Source organism: Oncorhynchus masou, chromosome 23 (genome assembly GCF_036934945.1).
Source record: "Oncorhynchus masou masou isolate Uvic2021 chromosome 23, UVic_Omas_1.1, whole genome shotgun sequence".
Lineage (NCBI taxonomy): Eukaryota > Metazoa > Chordata > Actinopteri > Salmoniformes > Salmonidae > Oncorhynchus > Oncorhynchus masou.
The window spans coordinates 22333153-22354757 of NC_088234.1; the positions used below are offsets into that span (position 1 = coordinate 22333153).

General features: G+C 42.7%; 1 protein-coding gene across 5 annotated transcripts in view; it reads right to left on the reverse strand.

Moving 5' to 3' along the window:
• Positions 1 to 4143: 4143 nt before the first annotated feature.
• The window catches only part of slc16a13 (solute carrier family 16 member 13), a 41051-nt gene continuing 23589 nt past the window's right edge, over positions 4144 to 21605 (reverse strand). For 4 of the 5 annotated variants that reach the window (XM_064931629.1, XM_064931632.1, XM_064931631.1 and 1 more), the window contains 6 exons: positions 15881 to 16108; positions 15571 to 15714; positions 15185 to 15441; positions 14619 to 14813; positions 14119 to 14458; positions 4144 to 7291 (listed from right to left, as the gene is read on the reverse strand). In XM_064931629.1, the coding sequence (XP_064787701.1) occupies positions 6984 to 7291; positions 14119 to 14458; positions 14619 to 14813; positions 15185 to 15441; positions 15571 to 15714; positions 15881 to 16106 (1470 nt within the window). In that variant the 5' untranslated portion in view covers positions 16107 to 16108 and the 3' untranslated portion in view covers positions 4144 to 6983. The remainder of the gene's footprint in view (positions 7292 to 14118; positions 14459 to 14618; positions 14814 to 15184; positions 15442 to 15570; positions 15715 to 15880; positions 16109 to 21605) is intronic. The other variant, XM_064931633.1, reaches the window with a different exon arrangement.

Consider the following 21605-nt stretch of genomic DNA (forward strand, 5'->3'; position numbering starts at 1 on the left):
TCTGTACATTATACCTTGATGTTATTTTATCGCCCCGCAGAAACCTTCTTTTACTCTCTGTTCCAGACGTTCTAGACGACCAATTCTTATTGCTTTCAGCCGCACCCTTATTCTACTCCTCCTCTGTTCCTCTGGCGATGTAGAGGTGAATCCAGGCCCTACAGTGCCTTGCTCCACTCCTATTCCCCAGGCGCTCTCTTTTGATGACTTCTGTAACCGTAATAGCCTTGGTTTCATGCATGTTAACATTAGAAGCCTCCTCCCTAAGTTTGTTCTATTCACTGCTTTAGCACACTCTGCCAACCCGGATGGTCTAGCTGTGTCTGAATCCTGGCTTAGGAAGACTACCAAAAATTCTGAAATTTTAATTCCAAACTACAACCTTTTCAGACAAGATAGAACTGCTAAAGGGGGCGGTGTTGCAATCTACTGCAAAGATAGCCTGCAGAGTTCTGTCCCACTATCCAGGTCTGTACCCAAACAATTTGAACTTCTACTTTTAAAAATCCACCTCTCTAAAAACAAGTCTCTCACCGTTGCAGTCTGCTATAGACCACCCTCTGCCCCCAGTTGTGCTCTGGACACCCCATATGTGAACTGATTGCCCCCCCATCTATCTTCAGAGCTTGTGCTGCTAGGCGACCTAAACTGGAACATGCTTAACACCCCAGCCATCCTACAATCTAAACTTGATGCCCTCAATCTCACACAAATTATCAATGAACCTACCAGGTACCTCCCCAAAGCCTTAAACACGGGCACCCTCATAGATATCATCCTAACCTACTTGCCCCCTAAATACACCACTGCTGTCTTCAACCAAGATCTCAGCGATCACTGCCTCATTGCCTGCATCCGTAATGGGTCAGCGGTCAAACGACCCCCACTCATCACTGTAAAACGCTCCCTGAAACACTTCAGCGAGCAGGCCTTTCTAATCGACCTGGCCGGGGTATCCTGGAAGGATATTGATCTCATCCCGTCAGTAGAGGATGCCTGGATATTTTTTTTAAATGCCTTCCTAACCATCTTAAATAAACATGCCCCATTCAAGAAATTTAGAACCAGGAACAGATATAGCCCTTGGTTCTCCCCAGACCTGACTGCCCTTAACCAACACAAAAACATCCTATGGTGTTCTGCATTAGCATCGAACAGCCCCCGTGATATGCAGCTGTTCAGGGAAGCTAGAAACCATTATACACCGGCAGTTAGAAAAGCCAAGGCTAGCTTTTTCAAGCAGAAATTTGCTTCCTGCAACACTAACTCGAAAAAGTTCTGGGACATGGAGAATAAGAACACCTCCTCCCAGCTGCCCACTGCACTGAAGATAGGAAACACTGTCACCACTGATAAATCCACCATAATTGAGAATTTCAATAAGCATTTTTCTACGGCTGACCATGCTTTCCACCTGGCTACTCCTACCCCGGTCAACAGCACTGCACCCCCCACAGCAACTCGCCCAAGCCTTCCCCATTTCTCCTTCTCCCAAATCCGTTCAGCTGATGTTCTGAAAGAGCTGCAAATCTGGACCCCTACAAATCAGCCGGGCTAGACAATCTGGACCCTTTCTTTCTAAAATTATCTGCCGAAATTGTTGCGACCCCTATTACTAGCCTGTTCAACCTCTCTTTCGTGTCGTCTGAGATCCCCAAAGATTGGAAAGCAGCTGCGGTCATCCCCCTCTTCAAAGGGGGGGACACTCTTGACCCAAACTGCTACAGACCTATATCTATCCTACCATGCCTTTCTAAGGTCTTCGAAAGCCAAGTCAACAAACAGATTACCAACTATTTCGAATCTCACCATACCTTCTCTGCTATGCAATCTGGTTTCAGAGCTGGTCATGGGTGCACCTCAGCCACACTCAAGGTCCTAAACGATATCTTAACCGCCATCGATAAGAAACATTACTGTGCAGCCGTGTTCATTGATCTGGCCAAGGCTTGACTCTGTCAATCACCACATCCTCATCGGCAGACTCAACAGCCTTGGTTTCTCAAATGATTGCCTCGCCTGGTTCACCAACTACTTCTCTGATAGAGTTCAGTGTGTCAAATCGGAGGGTCTGCTGTCCGGACCTCTGGCAGTCTCTATGGGGGTGCCTCAGGGTTCAATTCTTGGACCGACTCTCTTCTCTGTATACATCAATGAGGTCGCTCTTGCTGCTGGTGAGTCTCTGATCCACCTCTACGCAGACGACACCATTCTGTATACTTCTGGCCCTTCTTTGGACACTGTGTTAACAACCCTCCAGGCAAGCTTCAATGCCATACAACTCTCCTTCTGTGGCCTCCAATTGCTCTTAAATACAAGTAAAGCTAAATGTATGCTCTTCAACCGATCGCTACCCGCTCCTACCCGCCTGTCCAACATCACTACTCTGGACGGCTCTGATTTAGAATACGTGGACAACTACAAATTCTTAGGTGTCTGGTTAGACTGTAAACTCTCCTTCCAGACCCATATCAAATATCTCCAATCCAAAGTTAAATCTAGAATTGGCTTCCTATTTCGTAACAAAGCATCCTTCACTCATGCTGCCAAACATACCCTTGTAGAACTGAGCATCCTACCAATCCTTGACTTTGGCGATGTCATTTACAAAATAGCCTCAATACCCTACTCAACAAATTGGATGCAGTCTATCACAGTGCAATCCGTTTTGTCACCAAAGCCCCATATACTACCCACCATTGCGACCTGTACGCTCGTTGGCTGGCCCTCGCTTCATACTCATCGCCAAACCCCCTGGCCCCCCTTATCTCAGCTAGCTGGTCACCATAGCATCTCCCACCTGTAGCACACGCTCCAGCAGGTATATCTCTCTAGTCACCCCCAAAACCAATTCTTTCTTTGGCCGCCTCTCCTTCCAGTTCTCTGTTGCCAATGACTGGAACGAACTACAAAAAGCACTGAAACTGGAAACACTTATCTCCCTCACTAGCTTTAAGCACCAACTGTCAGAGCAGCTCACAGATTACTGCACCTGTACATAGCCCACCTATATTTTAGCCCAAACAACTACCTCTTTCCCTACTGTATTTAATTTATTTATTTTGCTCCTTTGCACCCCATTATTTTTATTTCTACTTTGCACATTCTTCCATTGCAAATCTACCATTCCAGTGTTTTACTTGCTATATTGTATTTACTTTGCCACCATGGCCTTTTTTTGCCTTTACCTCCCTTATCTCACCTCATTCGCTCACATCGTATATAGACTTGTTTATACTGTATTATTGACTGTATGTTTGTTTTGCTCCATGTGTAACTCTGTGTCGTTGTATGTGTCAAACTGCTTTGCTTTATCATCTTGGCCAGGTCGCAATTGTAAATGAGAACTTGTTCTCAACTTGCCTACCTGGTTAAATAAAGGTGAAATAAATAAATAAAAATTAATTTGTTGATCAATCGTTGATCAATTTCAGTTTCCTAGTTGGTAATCCAATCAAAAGACGTGCAGGCACTACGCCTGCTAGCTGGCTCCTGTGTAACACTGGAGCCAGCCAGCAGGCGTACAATAGACAACTCTAAAGCTGATTGGAAATTAAAATTTATTGTCAACCAATCACTTTAAGCTACAAGCGCCCGCACTGTTGATTCTGAAGGCCTGAGGGCAGATTTTAGACCCCTGGCAACACATGATGGCTGAATATGATTGGATAAAATATCTAACATAAAGACCAGCCCTCCAAATCTCAACCTGGGGCTGGAAGCAGTGCAACCAAGAGGAACGCTATGAAATGAAGAGTGTAACTCTTACTCTGGGGAATAATTTAATACATATTTGTGGGAAAATATATTTAAAAAAAAATATATTCTGATGATGTTTAGGCCAGCAGAGAAGGCCTCGCTGGCCCAGACGGCCCACCACTGGGTAATCTCCCCGGTCCCTCAAGAGAAGCAGAAATGGAAGACAAAACTTTACTGATGTCAACAAAATTGTTGATGATGCATTCATTCTATCAATTTATGACATTCTGGTGAGCAAGGCTTAATTTAGTATTCTAGAGCACCAACACCAAGTAATGACAGAAGAGAAGCTGCATGTATCTAGTTATAGACAAGTTGACTAACAAATAGCCTACTTAAATGTCGGAAATTCCGTCAAAAAAATGATCCTGCCGTCCCTGGGCAAATGAGGAATATTTTGTTTATTCATGGATACAGAAATACATATAATCGGGATAGCAACAGTGCATGTAAACAGCATATCCTAAACAGGACCTTAAATGTGATATGAGCTATAATCTGGAATACTGTGTGCATCATTGGTGGCTGGTGGAAGGAGCGATAGGAGAACAGCTCATTGTAATGGCTGGAATGGTATAAATGGAATGGAGTCAAACATGGTTTCCATGTTTGATACCATTCCATTACAGCGAGCCCATACTCCTATAGCTCTTCCCACCAGCCTCCTCTGGTGTGCATGTAAACACTGACAAAAGTATCAACTGACCAATTAGATTACCTAGAAGTGCTCTGCCAACCAAATCCAGATCATGATAGTCTTAGCCTGGTCCCAGATCTGTCAAACTGTTCGGCGGGACAATGACCAGAGGAGTTGCAAGACAGCATGAACAGATTTGGGTTGGGGGCAAAATTGTCTAGCCCTCACCTTGCAAAAAAAACACAAAAAAAACATGGAAATAAAGTATGAACAAGAGATATTCACATGAGTGTAACTACATACAATTTCAACAGCACTTGATATTCAGTAAACAGAAAATTGCGTTGATTGACTGAACTGAGAAAGTTCTGGAAACTAGGAGAGCACACTGCCAGTGAGTGACTACATGCCAGTAGGTAGCCTATTCCATACTTGCTTTGGGAAAACACCTTGTGCTCTTTTCAAGATGTAGAGTGAAAGCTATGATCCCTTGTCCACCACCCAAAGGATATCCAGCCCAACTTGACAACTGTACACAACTGAAGCATTGGAGTCAACATGGGCCAGCATCCCTGTGGAACGCTTTCGACACCTTGTAGAGTCCATGCCCCGACGAATAGAGGCCGTTCTTCAATCTACACTAAGCTCGATCTTTTGGAGTTCCTTTGGTGTTTAGTCCAAAATATGATATGATTGTATTACATTATTGTACATGAGGAAGATACTGTCTATATGAAGAGTTTTGTTCCAAAAACGCTATATCCACCCATTTTCCCACATTTTTTTCATCAGAAATGATTTATGGGTATTTTCATGGGTGTAAAACATGTTTTCAGACTTTTAATTCATAGATTTTAGGTGTTTATTTATTTGCAAAACTCTATATACCCATTGTTTAGCTCGAATTTTGTGTTTGTCTCACCTAACTATCTGAAGATGAATGCACGAACTCTAAGTCGCTCTGGATAAGAGTGTCTGATAAATTACTGAATTGTCAAATGGAAATATTTTACAGCCTACAGATCTCATATTACTATAGTTTCATTTTTTTATATTGATGTAACAAATGTCATTTGTGCAGTTCTTTCTGAAAACAATGTTGTTATTTATTACATTTGACTGTGTTAAACCTAGCAGTACTAGTTATTCCTCCGAGAATGAGGTGGATATATAGCGTTTCGCAACAAAACATGATTATTTATCTCTCCGAAATAAAACCACCAAGTGATCGAATCCAAACAATGACATGTCTGTCATTGAACAACCCCGTGCCATGATTAGATAGTGAAAAAAAACACACCGATCTCTTTAATAAGTTCTTTAAACTACAAAAGTTAATTTACAAACATTTCTGAAAATTGACATACAGCGTTTTAGAATTAAACTCGTCATATCCTCATAGCAGCCCGACTATGGGACTGTGGCCTCGAGTTAGTTTGATAATACCAGGGGTCAGAGAAGTACAAGACAATCATCCATTTTTCGGCATAGAACACCAAATGACTCATGTGAATATATCATTCCAGAGAATGATTAAAAGAAAACAGATTAGTGCTCCTTAAATCTTACTCACGCATAGCCTACTAGATTAGACAAGTCAGAGAGTTGGGTGGGGGAAAGAACTCAAACCACATTCCCCTCTACCTATTTAGTATGGGTACAGATAGAGACCGACTGATGTGTTTAAAATAACAAATCAGAAGCCTTTCTCATTGAAGATATTGAATGCTAATGGTGGCCCTGGTGTGAACGGTTCCTTGTTTAGCTTTTAGAAGTTCCTTACAAAATAAACATTCTGCCATCCAGATGTGGTTGATCTTGTGAGTACACCTACATTGATCCCGCAGTGATATGGTAGCCGACTGTGGGCTACCCCAAGGCTCTGTTTGGATGGAGAGAGAGAGAAGGGTAAAAAATGTTGGACATATGCCATGAACTAGTCTGTCACATGATATGGTCTGTGATCTATAGCCAGCCGAGTTGCCTGAGGACGTCTTATACTGAATGCCACCCACCATGTTGACCTTTTCTCGACAGCTTGAAAACGAAATAAGACTTCACATGAGCCAATTCTGAAAGTCATGGTGACATATGGAGTGGTGGAGGAGCTATCGGAGAAAGGGCTCATTGTAATGACTGGAATTGAATCAATGGAACGGAGTTTCCATATGGTTGCTGTGTTTGATACCGTTCCATTGATTCAATTCCAGCCATTACAATGAGCCCGTCCTCCTATAGATCCTCCCACCAGGCTCCTCTGGTCAGAAGCTATGCGTGTGAAATGCCATTGGTCATAACACTGCCAAGTCATATGTAACACGATATACTGGTTGGATGTGTACGGTAGACATCCCACACTGCCCATGTGTATTTTTGCCTTGCTGTCTGTGTCTTCCTCCTCCACAAATGTACACGACTTCGGAATATAAACCTGTAGCACTCGTGCGCCTTAACCATGTACTCCCCAGACCAATGGGGAAACTCCACTGAGAAACTAGGCATTCAGCCGCCCTATTGGCTAAGTAAGGTATGGCTGCTAACGCACCGCAACCAATCAGCATATAGTAGTGGCATCATCGGTTATGCTTCAGTTTAAAGGCATGTACACCTCTGGTTCCGGCTGGAGGCTGTCGCGGTCCAGTTGCGGTTGAGAGTACGGTATGGTATCTATGTGGTTGAGTTTCTCTGATAGGGAGTTGGTCATGAGGCCAGACTCAGGGCTCTGCTGGTTCTGCTGCTTGTTGTTGTAGTTAGGGGCGTGTCTCTGGAGAGGCCGCTGGTCGGTGCAGGAGAAGAAGTGAGGCAAAGTGGCCATTACCATGGTACCCAGCAGAAGGAAACCACCAGCGACCAGGAAGGAGGCTGTGTAACTGCCTGTCAGGTCCTTCAACAAACCTGCAGAGTGAGAGAAAATGTATTAGAGAAAACCAGAAGAGTGAGAAAAAGGAGGGGGGGTGGAGAGGGAGAGAGAGGCAGGCATTAGACAACCATTGGAAGAGAGAAAAGGAGCGGCATACGGGAAAGGGAAGGAAAGAGGGGGTGAGAGATTGTTAGGAGACTACAGATGGTCACAGATAGGGAAAAGGAGAGAGGGAATGTGAAAAGTGTGAGAAAATAGAGTCAATGGTAGGCTTTGAGGAGACTCCTACGGTAGGTACACCTACAGCTCATCTCTTGGCAGTAGTACTGCGGACTACTTTATCACTGACCTCAATCTTAAAGTCTCTCAGAGCATTCAGTCAGCCCACTGACACCCCGATCAGATCACAATAAAATCAGTCTACTTGAACAGAACAATACTCAATCATGAGGCATCAAAGCCAAAAGAACTGAATAATATTAAGAAATGCTATTAGATGGAATGAAAATATTGTGGATACCTACCAAGAAACAATTAGGCAACAACAAATTCAATCCCTTTTAGGCAACTTGCTAGAAAAAATGTTTCACTGTAAAAGTGAATGTGTAAACTTGGCAGTAGAAAACCTAAACAGTGTATTTGACCGCTCAGCTTCCCTATCAAGTATAAACAATTAAAGCAGACAACCTAAGAAAATTAACAACAACGACAAATAGTTTGATGAAGAATGCAAAAACCTTAGAATGAAATTGAGAAACCTGTCCAACCAACAACATAGAGACCTAGAAAACCCGAGCCAACGCCTTCACAAAGGCGTTCACTGCATACAGCAGCACCTAGATCTTATGCACAGATTCTGTCAGACCTGGGCCCTGACAGAAAATCTCAGTAAGACCAAAATAATGGTGTTCCAAAAAAGGTCCAGTCACCAGGACCACAAATACAAATTCCATCTAGACACTGTTGCCCTAGAGCACACAAAAAACTGTACATACCTTGGCCTAAACATCAGCGCCACAGGTAACTTCCACAAAGCTGTGAACGATCTGAGAGACAAGGCAAGAAGGGCATTCTATGCCATCAAAAGGAACATAAAATGCAACATACCAATTAGGATTTGGCTAAAAATACTTGAATCAGTCATAGAGCCCATTGCCCTTTATGGTTGTGAGGTCTGGGGTCCGCTCACCAACCAAGACTTCACAAAATGGGACAAACACCAAATTGAGACTCTGCATGCAGAATTCTGCAAAAATACACTGCTCAAAAAAATAAAGGGAACACTTAAACAACAATGGAACTCCAAGTCAAACACATTTCTGTGAAATCAAACTGTCCACTTAGGAAGCAACACTGATTGACAATACATTTCACATGCTGTTGTGCAAATGGAATAGACAACAGGTGGAAATTATAGGCAATTAGCAAGACACCCCAATAAAGGAGTGGTTCTGCAGGTGGTGACCACAGACCACTTCTCAGTTCCTATGCTTCCTGGCTGATGTTTTGGTCACTTTTGAATGCTGGCAGTGCTTTCACTCTAGTGGTAGCATGAGACGGAGTCTACAACCCACACAAGTGTCCCAGGTAGTGCAGCTCATCCAGGATGGCACTTCAATGCGAGCTGTGGCAAGAAGTTTTGCTGTGTCTGGCAGCGTAGTGTCCAGAGTATGGAGGCGCTCTTCACAGATGAAAGCAGGTTCACACTGAACACATGTGACAGACGTGACAGTCTGGAGACGCCGTGGAGAACGTTCTGCTGCTTGCAACATCCTTCAGCATGACCGGTTTGGCGGTGGGTCAGTCATGGTGTGGCATTTCTTTGGGAGGCCGCATAGCCCTCCATGTGCTCGCCAGAGGTAGCCTGACTGCCATTAGGTACCGAGATGAGATCCCCAGACCCCTTGTGAGACCATATGCTGGTGCGGTTGGCCCTGGGTTCCTCCTAATGCAAGACAATGCTAGACCTCATGTGGCTGGAGTGTGTCAGCAGTTCCTGCAAGAGGAAGGCATTGATGCTATGGACTTGCCCGCCCGTTCCCCAGACCTGAATCCAATTGAGCACATCTGGGACATCATGTCTCGCTCCATCCACCAACGCCACGTTGCACCACAGACTGTCATCAGGAGCAAGCCCAGGCGTTGTAGGGAGGTCACACAGGAACGTGGAGGCCACACACACTACTGAGCCTCATTTTGACTTGTTTTAAGGACATTACATCAAAGTTGGATCAGCCTGTAGTGTGGTTTTCCACTTCAATTTTGAGTGTCACTCCAAATCTAGACCCTCCATGGGTTGATAAATTTGATTTCCATTGATCATGTGTTGTCAGCACATTCAACTATGTAAAGAAAAAAGTATTTAATAAGAATATTTCATTCATTCAGATCGAGGATGTGTTATTTTAGTGTTCCCTTTATTTTTTTGAGCAGTGTATAATCTGTGTACAACGTAAAACACAAAATAATGCATGCAGGGCAGAATTAGGCCGATACCCGCTAATTATCACAATCCAGAAAATAGACGTTAAATTCTACAACTACCTAAAAGGAAGTGATTCCCAAACCTTCCATAACAAAGCCATCACCTACAGAGAGATTAACCTGGAGAAGAGTCGGTCCTGGGGCTCTGTCCACAAACCCCACACAGAGCTCCAGGACAGCAACACAATTAGACCCAGCCAAATCATGAGAAAACAAAAAGATAATTGCTGAGCAAACTAGAATGCTATTTGGCCCTAAACAGAGAGTACACAGTGGCAGAATACCTGACCACTGTGACTGATCCAAAATGTAAAAAAGCTTTGACTATGTACTAGAGGTCGACGGGTTATGATTTTCAACGCCGATACCGATTATTGGAGGACCAAAAAAGCCAATACCGATTAATCGGCCAAATGACAATTACAACAATACTGAATTAACACTTGTTTTAACTTAATATAAAACATAAATAAAATCAATTTAGCCTCAAATAAATAATGAAACATGTTCAATTTGGTTTAAATAATGCAAAAACAAAGTGTTGGAGAAGAAAGCAATGTGCCATGTAAAAAAGCTAACGTTTAAGTTCCTTGCTCAGAACATGCGAACATATGAAAGTTGGTGGTTCCTTTTAACATGAGACTTCAATATTCCAAGGTAAGAGGTTTTAGGTTGTAGTTAATATAGTATTTATAGGACTATTTCTCTCTCTACCATTTTGTATTTCATATACCTTGACTATTGGATGTTCTTATAGGCACTATAGTATTGCCAGTGTAACAGTATAGCTTCCGTCCCCCTCCTTGCCCCTACCTGGGCTCGAACCAGGAACACATAGACAACAGCCACACACGAAGCATCGTTACCCATCGCTCCACAAAAGCCACGGCCCTTGCAGCGCAAGGGGAATAACTACTCCAAATCTAAAAGCGAGTGACGTTTGAAACAGTATTAGCGCACACCCAGCTAACTAGCTAGCCATTTCACATTGGTTACACCAGCCATTAGGCTGATAGGCTTGAAGTCATAAACAGCGCTGTTGCTTGCGAAGAGCTGCTGGCAAAACGCACAAAAGTGCTGTTTGAATGAATGAGCAGCAGCAGGCCCGTAATCAGTCAGACTGCTCTATCAAATCAGACTTAATTATAACATAACACACAGAAATACGAGCCTTTGGTCATTAATCTGATCGAATCCGGAAACTATCATTTTGAAAACAAAACGTTTATTATTTCCGTGAAATCCGGAACCGTTCAGTATTTTATCTAACGGGTGGCATCCCTAAGTCTAAATATTCTTGTTCCATTGCACAACCGTCAATGTATATCATAATTAAGTAAAATTCTGGCAAATTAGTTCGCAATGAGCCAGGCAGCCCAAACTGTTGCATATACCCTGACTCTGCGTGCAATGAACGCAAGAGAAATGACAATTTCATCTGGTTAATATTGCCTGCTAAACTGGATCAGTAGTTATAACTAGTGATTATGATTGATTGTTTTTTATAAGATAAGTTTAATGCTAGCTAGCAATTTACCTTGGCTTCTACTACATTCACGTAACAGGCAGGCTACTCGTGGAGTGCAATGGTTAGAGCGTTGGACTAGTTAACTCTGCGGTTGCAAGATTGGAACCCTGAGCTGACAAGGTGAAAATCTGTCGTTCTGCCCCTGAACAAGGCAGTTAACCCACAGTTCCTAGGCAGTCATTGAAAATAAGAATGTGTTCTTAACCGACTTGCCTAGTTAAATAAAAGGTATAAAAAAAAAAAATCGGAAATTGACGCCCAAAAATACAGATTACCGATTGTTATGACAACTTGAAATCGGCCCTAATTAAATCGGCCATTCCGATTAATCGGTCGACCTCTACTATGTACAGTCTCAGTGAGCATAGCCTTGCTATTTAGAAAGGCCGCCGTAGGCAGAACTGACTCAAGAGAAGACAGGCCGATATGTGCACACTGCCCACAAAATGAGGTGGAAACTGAACTGCGCTTCCTAACCTCCTGCCAAATGTATGACCATATTATAGATGCATATTTCCCTCAGATTACACAGACCCACAAAGAATTCGAAAGCAATTTGGATAAACTCCCATATCTATTGGGAGAAATACCACAGTGTGCCATCACAGCAGCACAATTTATGACCTGTTGCCACAAGAAAATGGCAACCAGTGAAGAACAAACACCATTATAAATACAACCAATATTTATATTTATTTTCCCTTTAGTACTTTAACTATTTTACACATCGTTAAAACACTGTATATAGAAAATATGACATTTGAAATGTCTACTCCTTTGGAACTAGTTTATATCACTTTTGTTTATTATCCATTTCACTTGCTTTGGCAACGTAATCATACGTTTCTCATGCCAATAAAACCCTTTAAATTGAATTGAGAGAGAGAGACCAAGACAGAAGAGAGCATAAGAACATAACCAAACGTAACCTAGAGGGGAGGTGGGGGGATGGAGAAAGTGTGTGGGAGGTCAAATGGCCAGAGAGTGAGAGCAATAAAGCACTTGGACTGTATGGATATCCAATAGGTAGGCTAAAGGTTTACCATGGTTAGCTAATCATCAACTGATTTGACCCAGTGTTGACTAGATGACATTGCTTATGTGTCAACAGTGGATTTAGATATGGAGCCTTTATTAGTGATAAAACAATGAATTAATATCCAATAGGTAGGTTAAAGGGTTTAAACATGGTTAGCTAATCATCAACTGATTTGACCCAGTGTTGACTAGATGACATTTCTTATGTGTCAACAGTGGATTTAGATATGGAGCCTTTATTAGTGATAAAACAATGAATTAATATCCAATAGGTAGGTTAAAGGGTTTAACATGGTTAGCTAATCATCAACTGATTTGACCCTGTGTTGACTAGCTGACATTTTTAAGTGTCAAGAGTAGAGGTCGACAGATTAATCGGAATGGCCGATTAATTAGGACTGATTTCAAGTTTTCATAACAATCGGAAATTGGTATTTTTGGACACCGATTTGGCCGAATTGTTATTTAATTATTTTTTTACATCTTTATTGAACTAGGCAAGTCAGTTAAAGAACACATGCTTATTTTCAATGACGCCCTAGGAACGGTGGGTTAACTGCCTCGTTCAGGGGCAGAATGACAGATTTTTACCTTGTCAGCTCGGGGATTCAATCTTGCAACCTAACAGTTAACTAGTCCAACGCTCTAACCACCTGCCTCTCATTGCACTCCACAAGTAGACTGCCTGTTACGCGAATGCAGTAAGTAGCCAAGCTAAGTTGCTAGCTAGCATTAAACTTATCTTATAAAAAAAAAATCAATCATAATCACTAGTTAACTACACATGGTTGATATTACTAGTTTATCTAACGTGTTCTGTATTGCATATAATCGATGCGGTGCGTATCGTTGCTCCAATGTGTACCTAACCATAAACATCAATGCCTTTCTTAAAATCAATACACAGAAGTATATATTTTTAAACCTGCATATTTAGCTAAAAGAAATCCAGGTTAGCAGGCAAAATTAACCAGGTGAAATTGTGTCACTTCTCTTGCGTTCATTGCACGCAGAGTCAGTGTATATGCAACAGTTTGGGCCGCCTAATTTGCCAGAATTTTACGTAATTATGACATAACATTGAAGGTTGTGCAATGTAACAGCAATATTTAGACTTAGGGATGCCACCTGTTAGATAAAATATGGAACGGTTTTATCTAACTAGTATTTCTATGTGTTATCATGTTATAACTAAGTCTATGATTTGATAGAGCAGTCTGACTGAGCGGTGGTAGGCACCAGCAGGCTCGTAAGCATTCATTCAAGCAGCTCTTTGTGCTTCAAGCATTGAGCTGTTTATGACTTCAAGCTTATCAACTCCCGAGATTAGGCTGGTGTAACCGATGCTAGTTAGTTAGTGTGGTGCGCGCTAATAGCGTTTCAAACGTCACTCGCTCTGAGACTTGGAGTAGTTGTTCCCCTTGCTCTGCAAGGGCCGCGGCTTTTGTGGCGCGATGGATAACGCTGCCTCTATTAGGTTACATATGGCCTCTTCTCCACTTACATGGTACCTCAAGGTCACCCATAAAGAATTGAAACACGTGGGGCCAACCTGGGGAGGGAGTAAAAATATATACGTAGAGAGATCGATGAGCTAGCATGCAGGTGAGGGGAGGACAGAAGGCAGAAGAGTTCCCAATCTTGACCTCAACCATTACAGGGTCAACAGAACAAAAATGTCCTTAGAGCAACACTTAGGGCAAAGGTGGCCAAACTTGGAGAACAGGAGTGCACTTTGCAATCGATCCCCAATTCCTTCAACATCCAACTGCAGTCAACAGCTGCTCCACTCTTCTCCAGTATCTCTCGTACCTGACAGCGGTGACCCCAGCAGCCCCCCGACACTCTCGATCATCTGTAGCAGCCCCAGGGCACCCAGCATCCGCTCCATGCCCACGATCTCCGGCACCACCGAGAACACCAGGGGAGTCATGGCGCCGGCGCAGAAGCCATAGGCTAGGCTGATGATGAGCAGGCCCGTGTAGGACCCCCCCAGGGAGCCCAGGGGCAGCACGAGGAGGGAGAGGCCCAACAGGCCCGTCCAGAGGACCAGCATGTGGGGCAGACGGAGACGGCCCAGGTCCGAGGCCCAGCCGGACACCACACGGCCCACGATGTCCGTCACACCCGTGGCTGAGATGACGAAGGCAGCCTGGATAAGATTGAAACAGTTGACATGAATCTATGCATCTACCAACCAGAGCAACAAAAACTGAAAAAAAAAACAATTGGTAATCGATAATCATTTTGGATAATCTCTAAAATCACATTGTTTACATAGTGATGTAATTGTGAAATAGGCTCATTCAAACCTGATACTGGGAGAAGCCTTCGTGGTGGCTGTGGGCCACCAGGTGGACGTAAGGCACAAAGTAGCCACAGTTGAAGAAGGTGATGGCCAGGCTGTAAGTGAGGAAGGGCCGCTGGAAGAGGAGGGAAAGCTCCAGATAGGAGTAGGCCCGGTGGAAGAGGGAGGCGCAGGACCAGGCACTCTCACCTGGGGCCAGCTGGAAAGAGCGAGGAGAGGAGTGAAGAAGAGCATGAGAGAAAGAGACTGATGCTGAAACAAATTACTTAAAACCTTGAAAGCAGATCCATCAAACACTGCTGGCACCCAAACAAGACGTCACATGCAAGATTACACAACACAGATACTTTGTTTTGTAACTGTTCCTGTTGTATAAAGGTTGAACCCACATGAGTCCTATTACAAAATAACATATCCAATGTTTGAAAACTTTGTTTTGACAAGTCAGCCAGAGAGAGAGAAGAGGACGTTACAGGAGGTCGATGTGCCTTTGATCAAGGTAATTAACCCAAATTGCTCTGGATAAGAACATCTGCTAAAATTACAAAAAATGTAAATGGATGTTCCTACCGCAGCTACAGCCTTGTGAGTCCCCAGGGGCCTGATGAGGGCCCCGCAGGCCACCATGTTGAGGCTGAGGCCCCCCAGGATGAGAAGGGCCCCCCGCCAGGTGTACATCTCCACCAAGAGCTGGAAGAGGGGTGAGAAGGCGAAGGACGAGAGGCCCACGCCCGTAAAGCCCAGCGCCATGGCCAAGGAGCGCTTCCGGGTGAAGTACTGCATCACTGACGCCACCATAGGAGTGAAGACTAATGCCCAGCCCGAACCTGGAGGGTAGGCCGGAGGGTGAAGGAGGAGAGAAAGAGTTATATACTGTATGTTCAGAGTTTTGGACATAAAAGAGAGACAGAAAATAGCATGTGAGTGTTTTTAGGTCCAAGTGTGTGTGTGTGTACCTGAGATGATGCCCAAGGTGAGGTAGAGGTGTGTGACGCAGGTGGCCTGTGAGGCCAGGATGAAGCCGAGTGCAGAGAGACAACCTCCTGCAATCACTACAGGTCTGGCACCGTATCCATTACACAACGCTGTGCCAAATGGACCTGGGGAACACACACACACACACACACACACACAGGTTTAACTACCAGTCATCACACTATGTACAACGGACCAAGGATCATTTGTATGAGCATTCACATGGGGCATTACCCTCCGCTCCTATGTACATATATACACACACACACACACACACACACACACACTCACTGACACACTGCTGCATGGCCAACCCTATGGATGTGATCCAGGAGACAGCCTGGGCGCTCTCCCCAAAGTACTGCACAAACTCCACAAAGAAGACCCCCATGCTCCGGATTATCCCAAACACCAGGGCAGAGGTCACAAACAGGGCCCCCACCACCACCCAGCCCCACCCACCATCTGGGGCTGCTGGCTGGCTCTGGAGCGCCTGGGGGGCCTGCAGCATGGCCATGGCTGGGAGGGAGGGAGAGATATGGAGAGAGAGGAAAGGAGATGTTATTTGCGATACTTCAGAAATACCCTGTTTAAAACCACTACATTCTACTACAGCCTTTGCTGTTGAGCCTTTGCTGTATTGCATTGCATCGAACACCTGCGTTACCTTCAGGTGCAGGCTTCAAAGAAACAACATGTCAATCATGCAAAAATGTATCAAACGTGCTTGAATTTGCCTGCTGCTGTGGGTTTTCACTGGGTTTCCATAAATGTGCCTTCAATTAAATAGACAATGAATGACATTTAGAGGAAATCGCCTGTGAGGCAAGTGGTTAGTCGACCTGAAACAGGTGCTCTGTGATGTTGTGGAGCAATACTGTTGAATAGCAAGGTACCAAACACATAAAACATATCGAAACCACATTTTACTCTGTTCCATTAATTCCATTCCAGACATTACAATGAGCCAGTCCTCCAATAGCTCCTCCCATCAGCCTCTGGTATAACATCAGCATATTTCAGATTCCTAACACTGATTCCCTATTGTTCATGCAAAGCCTATTTCAAAGCCTATTGCACTATAGTTTCAGAAATGACCTAAGATTTTGGAAATATACATTTTCAGATATATATTTTTTCTATTCCGCGATCACCTCATATTTACTACAGATGCACAATATATCTGTGAAGATATCAGAATCAGACAATATTAGCTAAAAATTTCAAAATCGACATGGGCCCAATGTCTAGTTTAACGCCGATGTGCAAAACCAATGTCAAAGCTGACGTGCATACCTACAGTTGAAGTAGGAAGTTTACACATACCGTAGCCAAATACATTTAAACTCAGTTTTCCACAATTCCTGACATTAAAACTGAGTAAATAAATTCCCCGTCTTAGGTCAGTTAGGATCACCACTTTATTTTAAGAATGTGAAATGTCAGAATAATAGTAGAGAAAATGATTTATTTCAGGTTTTATTTCTTTCATCACATTCCCAGCGGGTCAGAAGTTTACATGCAATTAGTATTTGGTAGCATTGCCTTTAAATAGTTTAACTTGGGTCAATCGTTTTGGGTAGCCTTCCACAAGCTTCCCACAATAAGATGGGTGAATTTTGGCCCATTCCTCCTGACAAAGCTGGTGTAACAGTCAGGTTTGTAGGCCTCCTTGCTCGCACACACCTTTTCAGTTCTGCCCACAAATTTTCTAAAGGATTGAGGTCAGGGCTTTGAGATGGCAACTCCAATACCTTGACTTTGTCATTTTGCCACAACTTTGGAAGTATGCTTGCGGTCATCGTCCATTTGGAAGACCCATTTGCGACCAAGCTTTAACTTCCTGACTGATGTCTTGAGATGTTGCTTCAATATATTCACAATTTTCCCCCCTCATGATGCCATCTATTTTGTGAAGTGCACCAGTCCCTCCTATAGCAAAGCACCCCCACAACATGATGCTGCCACCCCCGTGCTTCACGGTTGGGATGGTGTTCTTCGGCATGCAAGCCTCCCCCTTTTTCCTCCAAACATAACAATGGTCATTATGGCCAAACAGTCTTTTTGTTTCATCCGACCAGAGGACATTTCTCCTAAAAGTACAACCTCTGTCCCCATGTGCAGTTGCAAACCGTAGTCTGGCTTTATGGCGGATTTGGAGCAGTGGCTTCTTCCTCGCTGAGCTTTCAGGTTATGTCGATATAGGATTGTTTTACTGTGGATATAGATACTTTTGTACCTGTTTCCTCCAGCATCTTCATAAGTTCCTTTGCTGTTGTTCTGGGATTGATTTGAACTTTTCGCACCAAAGTATGTTCATCTCTAGGAGACGGAACGTGTCTCCTTCCTGAGCGGTATTATGGCTGCGTGGTCCCATGGTGTTTATACTTGCGTACTATCAGGCATTTGGAAATTGCTCCCAAGGATGAACCAGACTTGGAGGTCTACAATTATTTTACTGATTTCTTTTGATTTTCCCATGATGTCAAGCAAAGTGGCACTGAGTTTGAAGGTAGGCCTTGAAATACATCCACAGGTACACCTCTAATTGACTCAAATGATGTCAATTAGCCTATCAGGAGCTTTTCTGGAATTTTCCAAGCTGTTTAAAGACACAGTCAACTTTGTGTTTGTAAACATCTGACCCACTGGAATTGTGATACAGTCAAATAATCTGTCTAAACAATTGTTGGGAAAATTACTTGTGTCATGCACAAAGTAGATGTCCTAACCGACTTGCCAAAACTATAGTTTGTTAACAAGAAATTTGTGGAGTGGTTGAAAAACAAGTTGATGACTCCAACCTAAGTGTATGTAAACTTCCGACTTCAACTGTATATAACGTAAGTACATGACGTAATGACGCCATGTAAAATTTTGCCCTACAAGTGTAACACAGCATTCCTAACCTAGCCCACAATGTCTGCTGTGTGGATCGAGCAGTCAACAAGTCAAGACAGTCATTTGAAAGAGTAAGACAATTTCAGAGAGACAACTCAAAGGCAAAATGCATTAACGCCAAGATAATGGAATTCATTGCCCTTGACAAATCAACCGTTCTCGGTCGTGGGTGATGTTGGCTTTCGCCGACTGGTCGGGCATCGGTACACACGAAGTTACCAAGTACGCTATTTTTCAGGTGTTGCACTACCGGAGTTTCACAGTAATAGCATCACTGCTATTAGCTTCAAGACTGACATTTAGACCAGCGATATCAGCCCCATGAGCATGCTGAGTCTGACAGCACAGTGGATCGACGAGGAAAGTCGTATTTCATGCTCAGGAATGTGCTGGTTGTCATACCGCTGCTGCTATTTCAAATGGCATTTGAAAACATGAACACACGAGCGAGCTCCATTCGAACAACTGACTTGAGAAATAAGCTCATCAACTGCACCTGCAGGAGATGTGATACCCTCGGTCATGGCATTGAAAAGCCTGCTCCACAAAACTGCTGACACAGGCTGTGAACAAGCGATTCGGTGGCAGTCTCTCTTTACTGTGTCGCCATCATGCTCGATGCCATGTACATGGAAAACTACTTTGATGCAGACAAGAAACAGGGTTTACGTGAAATGGTAGACTCAGCTGGAGAAGATGGAAATGGACAGTGACAGTGGGCACCGAGGAAGAGAGGCCACGGACCTACAGAGCTGAAACTTCACTGCTTGACATGTATAATGAAATCCTGGTTGAGAATAAAACGACTGAACAACGAAACAGCACAGCAAGTATATGAAAGAAATTGGTTTTGATGTTTTACAACAAAATAACTTTTTGGTCAGTGTGGTGTGTGTGTATGTAAAACCTTTATTTAACTAGGCAAGTCAGTCAAGAAAAATTTCTTATTTACAATGGCGGCCTACACCGGCCAAAGCTTGGCCAATTGTGTGCCGCCCTATGTTTCAGTTTTTGATTTGTTAAAAAAGTTTGAAATATCCAATAAATGTCGTTCCACTTCATGATTGTGTCCCACTTGTTGTTGATTCTTCACAAAAAAAATACAGTTTTATATCTTTATGTTTGAAGCCTGAAATGTGGCAAAAGGTCGGAAAGTTCAAGGGGGCCGAATACTTTCGCAAGGCACTGTATATTATCGAATAGATATTTGAAAACCACCCTGAGGGTTGATTATAAAAAAATGTCTGACATGTTTCTGTGGACATTATGGATATTTACATTTACATTTAAGTCATTTAGCAGACGCTCTTATCCAGAGCGACTTACAAATTTGGAATTTTTGTCTGCGTTGTCGTGACTGCTCTTTCCGGTGAATTCCTGGGCATAACGCACCAAACTAACGGAGGTATTTAGATACAAACAATATCTTTATGAACAAAAGGAACATTTGTCGTCTAACTGGGAGTCTCGTGAGTGAAAACATCCAAAGATCAAAGGTAAACAATTAATTTGATTGCTTTTCTGATTTGTGACCAAGTTACCTGATGCTAAGTGTTCTTATTGTTTTGTCGAGCGATTGCTAAACTTACACAAACGCTTGTATTGCTTTCGCTGTAAAGCATAATTTCAAAATCTGAGACGACAGGTGGATTAACAAAAGGCTAAGCTGTGTTTTGCAATATTGCACTTGTGATTTCATGAATATGAATATTTTCTAGTAACATTATGACTGTTGGGATATGTTATTCAGCGTTGCTGATGACAATTATACCGGATCCGGGATGGGTGGCTCAGAGGTTAAAAAGGCAGCTAAAATGTTTAATATCGGTTATCTGTATTGGTTTTTTTTTGTCCAGGAAAATATCGGATTTCGTTAACAGCCAAAAATATCATAATCGTTGTATCACTAATATTTAGACCACTATGTTCCACCCTCACTGTCACATTAAATCGATCATCACAAAAATATTGTATTATACGGTTGAGTCATTGATTTACAATGGAAATGAATTACACTTATTGTGGGTCAAAACAATAAAATCTATTAATAGGATACTCAAAACATTTGAATTAAAAACTTGACGTAAGGGCAAGAACAATCTGAAGAAAAAGTGGCACTAATCTGAAACTAAATGGAATTGACTGCAACTGATGTGTACAAGAGTATATTATGAAAAGTCAGAGATAAGCACCTTCCATTCCAGGACCCAGAACTCGAGTAGACAGAATGAGAGGGATGGATGGAACACAGCAGCAGAAGTGGGAGGTTTGATAAACAGTCCTTGTTTTTTATTGGGGGGGGGGGTGGTAGATCAGCTTTAATATTGCAGATAAATAATCAAACATAATCTAAGTCACAATCTGTAGGTTGCAAGTAAACTAAAAGTTTTGAAGCTAGCATTGTTTTGTGTATCAGTTCATATACCATGGAATCGGTACATCAACAATCTCTTCCCAACAACTTTGCAATCTATATGACACAGCTGTCAATTTGTTGGGCCTTAAATTAATGGTATACATTTTTAAAAAGTATCAGTTTTCTTTAACAAATTTTGGTCTTGGCTCTTCCATTTTTGCAATAATGCTGCAATTAGTTGGTTGTAAATATGGGAAGAGCAGACACTTCCATATTTATGTTGGCATAATATTTGTTGTAATATTTTTTCTGGTCTTTTGTGGTGGATTAAACTGTTAAGAAATAGCAATATTTTGGATAATATTTCATTTTCAAATAACCGAATGTGAGAGGTTGTAATCTGAATAAAGGGGAAAAGGCCATTCTTGAACACAGAGTGAGACATTCTTACTAATCTGCTAGAGAACCAGTTCGGATTTAAGGATAACTTTTGTATGACCTAAGCCTTTAGTGAGAGGTCTAATACTTCAATCTTCAATCATTTCTGCCTTCCTAATTCATATTCATTATATAAATAGGCCCTTTTAATTTTGTCTGGCTTACCATTCCAACTAAAATTGAATATTTTTTGCTCATATAAATGTGAGACCCTTTGCTTGGAGACTCGAAATTGAGTTCAGGTACATCCTGTTTCCATTGATCATTCTTCCATTTCTACTACTTGACTGGAGTCCACCTGTGGTAAATTCAATTGATTGG